Source organism: Fundulus heteroclitus, unplaced genomic scaffold, assembly GCF_011125445.2.
Source record: "Fundulus heteroclitus isolate FHET01 unplaced genomic scaffold, MU-UCD_Fhet_4.1 scaffold_76, whole genome shotgun sequence".
Lineage (NCBI taxonomy): Eukaryota > Metazoa > Chordata > Actinopteri > Cyprinodontiformes > Fundulidae > Fundulus > Fundulus heteroclitus.
In genome coordinates, this window is record NW_023397208.1 from 906,028 (window position 1) to 914,098 (window position 8,071).

Consider the following 8,071-nt stretch of genomic DNA (forward strand, 5'->3'; position numbering starts at 1 on the left):
TTTGTGGGTTTTGTTCCTAGTTATTTGCTAATTAACCATTTATCCATTTTGTTTTTGCTTCAGTCCTGTTTCTATCCTCTCACCTCTGCAAAACAAATTTCACTTTCATTGGCCACTAAAATTCTTGCGCGCGCGACGAGATAGAGCGAGGAGGAGGCAGAGAGAGAGAGAGAGATGAGAGAAGAGAGTCTAGCTCGGACGAGGAGAAGATCTCTCTATCTCCCCTAGCTCTCTCTCTCTCTCTCCTCTCTCTCTCTCTCTACTCTTCTCTCTCTCTCCTCTTCTCCTCCTCTCTCTCTCTCTCTCTCTCGATAAATACTGGGGATCTCTCAGTTTAATCCGCATCCAACGAGGTTATCCGAAAGGAAACAAATCAAAAGCCGCTTGATGGGTTTATAAGCGCAACCCAAGGGGTGTTTCGTATACACAGGAGACTGAAGTGAGTAGGACTTTCATTTTGTTGATTTTTTTTTTCTCTTCAATTTACAGTGAGACTGGGCAGCTCGCATGGGAGATAATTGAGGAGGCGTGTTTGGCGGGGGAAGGGGTACTTTTCTCCTCTTTCCAACTAAAGGAGCAAAGCAGTGAATTACAAGACAGCAGACGGTTTCACAACTTCTGATAGATGTAGTCATGATGAACGGACGTCAGGCTGCGCATGTCAATTTCTAATGTGTTTCGGGCCTCTCCAGTTCTCAGTGACTCACATATTTAGACACTGCAGGCCATTTCAATCACTAGTATAAAAACATGGATAACGGAATTCTAAAATAAATTAGAAAAAAAAATCACACAATCCTAAATAATTTTTTTTAGAACATTACCGATACAAAAATGGAAATTTGTAAAATGATTCTTGGGCTTTTTCGGATTATAGGACAATAATAATAATATTAGTAGTAGTAGTATTATTGTTGTTAATAATAATAATAATAATAATAATAATAATAATAATAATAATAATAATAATAATAATAATAATAATAATAATAAACCGCTTGGTGTCTGTTTTTTTTTTTTGTTTTTTTTTTTCAGAGGAGGGGGTTCGGGGTGTGTGCGGCTCGTCTGGCAGTCAGCTGGTCCTATAAACACAATGCCACTCTTTGTTTTATTTTCATGACGCAGAAAATTGCGGAGGGCCGAACGCGGAGCCGTGACTGCATGGCGTCCTGTAATCAGGCCAGCGCGTGCCGTCCGGATTATCGCGTTAATTTCTCACTGAACAGAGAGAGAGAGGGGGGGGGGGTCAAGAAAAGACTTGAGCCAATGATAATTAACGGCCTGTACAGCAGGGCGGGGGGTGTTTATTATTGAGCCGGTGTGGAGCGACCGAGGAGGAGAAAAGTGACAGATTGAGTTTAGGGTGGATATTGGCCTCAGAAAAGAAAAAAAGAAAAACAGAAAAATATTATTGCTTGAATATTGCCTGCAGGTAGACAGGTCCCTGTGAATGGATGTTGAGAAAATACGTTTTAAAAATGAAAAACATTTAAGGGCTTGGTATTTTAATACTACACTGTAAAAAAAAAAAACATATTTTAGACTGTAATAAATATTAGATTTTTAAATTGTGTACATTTTAATTCTAGGTTTTGGGTGCAAATGCATTGTGGTTAGATTTTTATCAAGCTGCTTATTGCACGTGATGATCCCTATAACCCTAAAGATTTTTGGAATAACATTTAGCCAAACACTAGCCGTTGCAATTTGTAGTGAAAGAGAGAACGCTAGAGTTTATATTAACTCAATAAAAGTTAGGAGTTTTCTAAGACAGTGTTCAGTGTTGGAGCAAATATTTTTAATCGGGACAAAACTTTTGCTAATATAGCAACAGCGCTAATGCTAGCTGAGTTTTGTGGCTCAATAATTGTTGACAATGACAGGCCTTTTTTTTTCTTGCTTTTTATTTGTATTAACTTTTTTTTATTACATTTTATCTAACATTCTATCTCGTTATCACAAACCATTTTTTGTTTCAGTTTTAAAACGGGAGGACTGAATAGATATGCAAAATGATCATCATCGTGATTAGAATTTAGTTAATTAAATTAAGTCTATTGTCTGTTAAAACTTTCTACTCAGAAAGGATTAAAATGTGCCCAAATCAAATGCAGGAAAACGGGTTCGTCAGGGTTTTTTTTCTTTTAATCTTTTTTTTTTTTTTTTTTGGTAAATTCAAACTGTTTGTTTTATTTAGTGTAGCCTTACAGCTTTCAAAATAAAATTTGTGTTAGAATTTACAGTTCAGTGAGTACATTTTAAACAACTGGTTAAAAATGAACTGATTTCCATGTCTTTTAGTTGTTAAATTTGCAGAAGGTACTCTCTAAATGCAAACTGTGACACTAAAACAGTTCGTTTTAGCAGTGTGTCCAGTAAAGACACTTTTTAACAATTTTAACTCGATGTTCAATCAAAATGCTTTAAAATCCAGTTTATGAGAGAACAACCCTCTTAATGCTTTAAATCAGAGAGCAACCCTCTTAATGAGCTCGAATGTTGTTGTTTTTTTTTTTTTTTTTTTTTTGTCACGTCTATTTGACTATTAATTACGCTGTGTTTGTATTGTCTCGATTTCAAATTGATCCCATGAAATACGTGTTTTAAAACGTTGCATGTGGCAGTAAAATCCGCATGTTTTCTGTTCTGCCTGGAGATAAATGGTCAATCTCCGCGTTTGTTCAGATTAACTGCTCCTCTCTAATCAACACTTCTCCGGAGTGTCACCTTTCAAATCTAATTACCGGGAGCAATTCATTAGAAACAGGAGGAGAACGCACCAGAAATGAACCGCTATAGTTTTAGGGAAGATCTTCATGTTTCAAACTTTCCCCTTAAGTTTTTAGTCAGTTACCAATTTAAATCTTTTTTTTTTTTTAAAGAACAAAAAAGAAAACAAACAATGGCACCCAGATGTATAAATGAAGATGCTGAGGTGTGATTAAATGCGCGCTCAGTTTGCTGCCTCATTGTTTGTTCCCATAAAGTCTTTTGTTATCAGAGTTGCTTATCGGTCAACACTGGGCTTTGTTTCTGCAAATGGCCCCCCAATCAGCAGTCTATTTAGCTTCGTCCCCAACCTGTGGGTGTATATGCTAATTGAGCGCTCAGTTGGGGCCCAACAAGAGTGCGCATTTTAACGACAATGTTTGGGGAGGTGTGGGGGGTGGTGGCGCAAGAAAATGAGGAGCGGGTGGGAGAGATTTTTTTTAAGGCGGAGTTATAGAAGCTGTTGGCGTGATGGTTGGAGGGAGGAGGGGAGGGGGGATGGGACGGGGGGGGGGGGGGGGGGGTGTCTACAAGCCTGTCAGCCAGACAGAGCATCGTCAGTCCAGTGGGGACAGCTGGGGGTCTCCGTTCGGCTTTAAGAGCCCCGCGAGTTGGAGGACGCCCACTTGTTTGAAACCCACCGCCGTGCGTAAAGGCTGCGCGTAAAACGGACATTGGCTGATCTGAGTATATTTTTTTAAATCTTTTCCTTCAGATTCATCTGGATCATTTAGGAATTCGGAGACGACAGGGAAACACATATCTTTTTGCGCCCTTCCTTTTACTACTTTTTTTTTTTTTTTTTGGATCGGGGATATCTGCATCGGGCGCAAGCATGATGTCCTATTTGAAGCAACCGCCGTACACGGTGAACGGACTGAGCTTATCTACCTCAGGAGTGGACTTACTGCATCCTTCAGTGGGATACCAAGGTAACGGAGTGAAAACTTTAGATGATTCGTTTTTTTCACAGCACATGAAACCTTTTCTTATTTAAATTTTAAGTCATTTTCTGTTCCAGTCTGTAGAATAAATAATGTTCTATCGCGGTAGTCCGGTTACGTTGGTTTTTGAAGTGGCGTTTTCACCCTACAACATCCTTCTGTTTTCGTGTCATTATTAGCAACCCCCCGCAAACAGAGGAGGGAGAGGACCACCTTCACCCGGGCCCAGCTCGATGTGCTGGAGAACCTGTTCGCTAAGACCCGCTACCCGGATATCTTCATGAGGGAAGAGGTGGCCTTAAAGATCAATCTTCCTGAATCAAGAGTGCAAGTGAGTCCAACAATTACATGTTTTTATAATAAAATACATATAATATAAGATTTAAAAAGCAAATTAGTTCATTTCAATCTGGAAGTGTCTCGTCTCTTTGAAAACCAAGACACGTTTTAATTATTTCCATTGCGGTGATCAGCGTGAGGATTTAAACAATTTCTGTTGCTTTTTTGTTTTTCGGGTCAAATTATATTTCATGTGACAAATAATTTCGTCATCGGTGATCCCTTCTAAGACAAATATCTTCTCTTCTTAGGTTTGGTTCAAAAACAGGCGAGCCAAACACCGCCAGCAGGCCCAGCAGACGCAGACGGGCGCGCAGAGCAAGTCTGTCAGCAGGCCGGTGAAAAAGAAAGGCTCTCCGGTCAGAGAGGCCAGCTCCGAGAGCGGAGCCAGCGGCCAGTTCACGCCGCCCTCCAGCACCCCCATCCCGGCCGCGAGCAGCAGCAGCAACAGCGCGGCGCCCGCCTCCATCTGGAGCCCGGCCTCCATCTCCCCGCTCTCCGATCCGCTCTCCACAACAACCTCCTCCTCCTCCTCTTCCTCCTGCATGCAGCGCACATACCCGATGACCTACACCCAGGCCACGGGCTACAACCAGGGCTACACGGGCTCCTCCTCCTACTTCACCGGGATGGACTGCGGCTCCTACCTGTCGCCGATGCACCACCAGCTGTCCGCCGCGGGCTCCGCCATGAGCCCCATGGGCGGCGGCGGCGGGGTGTCCAGCCACCTGAGTCCGGCGTCTTCGCTGTCGTCGCCGGCGTACGGGGCGGCGGGGCTCGGCTTCACCGGCTCCGCGGACTGTCTGGACTATAAGGACCAAGCTGCGTCGTCGTGGAAGCTCAATTTCAACTCGGACTGTTTGGATTACAAAGACCAAGCAGCGTGGAAATTTCAAGTGTTGTGAGGGAAGACGAGCGGGAAGAAGTGGAGAACTTTCATGAAGCCATGCAGAGCCGGCCTAAGATTGAATGGGGCCCTGAGTGGGATTTGATTTGGGGCGAGAAGGGGGGCAACCACAGTACCACTCATAAGCTTCTTGGACATTTTTACCTTCCTGCTACACAGTTTGCTAGTATTTGAACAGATTAAACATTGCACATAATTATGATATAGTATATCCTGATATTTATGTCATTAAAGGAATAAAAACCGGAAAGTAAATTGTGGCAACGATGTTTTAACTCTGCAAACGTTACAGAGGTTCCTTCTTGATTAGCTGAGGTTTCTGGATCTATATTCTGTGTGAACAACCAGGTACTCTTGGGGTGGCCCCTGTTACCTTGGGGGTCTTGAGCAGGAGGCCAGCAGCTTAGCCTCGCTCTTGCCCTGAATCTGCTCTGCATTCATGCAAAATAAAGCGTGGCGTCCCCCCCTCAAGAATTCAGGCCCTAACTTCTAACGAGGAGTGTCTCACACTTGTTGGACTAACTTATTGACCATTGAGACTCAACTTTGATCAAGGGCACGGAACAAATCTGCTGACCAGAAGAGAAGAGTGAGGGGGGGGCTCAAGTGAGACTAACTTGGAGAGGTTTGAAGGATTGGTCAGGTTTTTTCCTCTAAGCTCCTTAAAGACTCTCCCTTTTCTTTTTAATTTTGTTGGCTCGCTGAATGGGACCCCTTTGATCAAAGCGATGTGCATGAGTGTCTGTATTGTAAAGGGCGTGTGTGTGTGAGTGTGTGTGTGTGTGTGTGTGTGTGTGTGTGAGAGAGAGAGAGAGAGAGAGAGAGAGAGAGAGAGAGAGAGAGAGAGAGAGAGAGAGAGAGAGAGAGAGAGAGAGAGAGAGTGAAAGCATCTCTGAGGAGAACCTGGATGCACTACTTAATTTATAAAAAAAATAGACGAGTATTTGACAATCAGCCCGTTTGCGTGTGAGCAGAAATGTCTTTTATGTGGGTTTTTTATATATATTTTCATTTCAGCCCCTTGTAAAATGTATTCTTCTCTTCTTTTTTTTTCTTTTTTTTTACCCGGCTTGTGATTATTTGTATAACCTGTATGCAATTCTGCTTTGCGTAAAAATGCGCACCAAAAAGCAAGCTGTGAATTTCATTATTTTCATTTCCATGTTACCGGTGTTGATTAAAAGAGGATTAGTTCGTTTCGATGAAAAATCCGGAACTGCGGTGTACGTCTTGCATTTGAAGGTCCATTTAAAACTGAAGAACCGCAAAACCACGATGAAATAATAAAGACCATTTGACTTAATCCATCTGATTTTATGTTTTTATTTATCACAGTAAAAGGTTATTGTTAATTTATCTTCATGCTTATTTACATGTTTAAACTAATTCACGCACTTCCTTCATAACTTCCTGGGCATTCAACTTTTTTTTTTCTTTTTTTTTTTTTTAAGATTTTGCAGTAGTTGCCATAAAACCTGGACTTTCCGTGAGAGCATCATGGGGGAAAATGTGAGTTATCAAAGGGACAGGTTAATCCTCATGAAGGAGGTCATATTAACATTTCCATTGAAGCCTTTGGTCTAGTTAAAACAGAGAAAAGTTGGCCTTATACTGTTGGAACACTTTATGCGCAAAATGACGCAGCAGAAACGCACAGAACACAACGAATCGTTTGGGGTCTTGGATGGGAAAGAGTAATCCACAATAATAATAATAATAATAATAATAATAATAATAATAATAATAATGCAACAAAAACGCTGCTTAATAATAAATAGCTTACACTTATTGGCTAATATCTAAATCTGGCGTAGGCAAGAAGTGCAACTGTCAACAGAAATCCAATCTGAAGGGGCGATTTCATCTTTGGTTGAGCAGAACATATGGCACCGATAGATTAAAGCGGAACAAGGCCCATGATATTGCTGTAATTAGGACTGAACAGGAAGCGCAGGAGAGTCCTCTCAGAACTGAGCCGTGACTTTTTGCTGTCGTTGAAGGGCTTTGCATTGTCCCTCTGGCCGCCAATTAGCAGCCGCTGACCCACTTATTCAGCGGCTTTGAAATGAGCTGAAACGAGCTGCGATAACAGCAGGTCAATATATCATCGAATGCATTTATTTTATATGATATATATATATATATATATATATATATATATATATATATATATATATATATATATATATATATATATATAGTTTCAATGTTAAATGAACAACAAATAACAGACAGAGAGCCAAACTTGGAAATGTGACGCCGATTACACAAAGGTAAATTCTACGAATTAAAAGAGAAGAAATGTAAAAATGTCCAGATATCACGAGAGACAAAAGTGATTCTCATGTCAAAAGAAAAAAAAATGATATCAATTTAAAACCAAATACGCACGTTCATAAATGTTGAGATGTAAGCATGCTGTTTAAAACGCAACAGAAATTGTCCTCAGATTTGTCTAACTTATGCGGCCACTTAAACCTTCAACAGGTTTTCCAACAAAGAGCAGCAAGTCAGCCTTCCTGGTGCGTTTGGAGAGGGGGGCCCTCCCAAGCACCCTTTAATTAAACACAAGCGGCCCTGAACAGGACATATGGGCCAGGCAGACGCGCCTTATTAATCCGCTCATCGCGTTTTAGGATGTTAAGCAAAAATAAAGAAAAAAGGGACAGAGAGAGAGAGAGAGAGAGAGAGAGAGAGAGAGAGAGAGAGAGAGAGAGAGAGAGAGAGACCCTCTTTCCGGCCGATTAGGCCGCACGTTTTGTCGACCATCGCCCTGAGGCGAGGCTTTCTCCAAGCGGCGAGGCCGGGGCTTTTCCGGGGATTTCCTCCCAGCTGGGGGATCGGGCTGAGGCTGCGTGACGGAGGATCCCCGCGATCCAGCCGCTGCGCCCCTCCGTCACACAATGTTTTAAACAAGTTGGTGACAACTCTCCATCGCCAATTCTGCAAACTGGAGAGAACTTGTCTGGGCCTGGTGTCAGCACTAGTTCACGTCTAGACAGACCATGTGATCCCAAAACTGTGCCGTCAAGCCATTCTCTTGGGCTCTGAAAGGCAGGTGTTTGTTGATTCTTTAGGAACAAAGAGCAAGTGAACGTGCTGGGGGTCCCCT

The 8,071-nt window shown here is 42.1% G+C and overlaps 1 protein-coding gene across 1 annotated transcript; it reads left to right on the forward strand.

The window, feature by feature from the left end:
• The first annotated feature begins 334 nt into the window (after positions 1-334).
• On the forward strand, positions 335-5,771 carry LOC105929051 (homeobox protein OTX2). The gene is made up of 4 exons (XM_036134195.1): positions 335-439; positions 3,485-3,701; positions 3,893-4,044; positions 4,304-5,771. Exons 2-4 carry the CDS (start codon positions 3,605-3,607, stop codon positions 4,955-4,957), a joined length of 903 nt encoding a protein of 300 aa, XP_035990088.1. The 5' UTR covers positions 335-439; positions 3,485-3,604; the 3' UTR covers positions 4,958-5,771.
• The last annotated feature ends 2,300 nt before the right edge of the window (positions 5,772-8,071 follow it).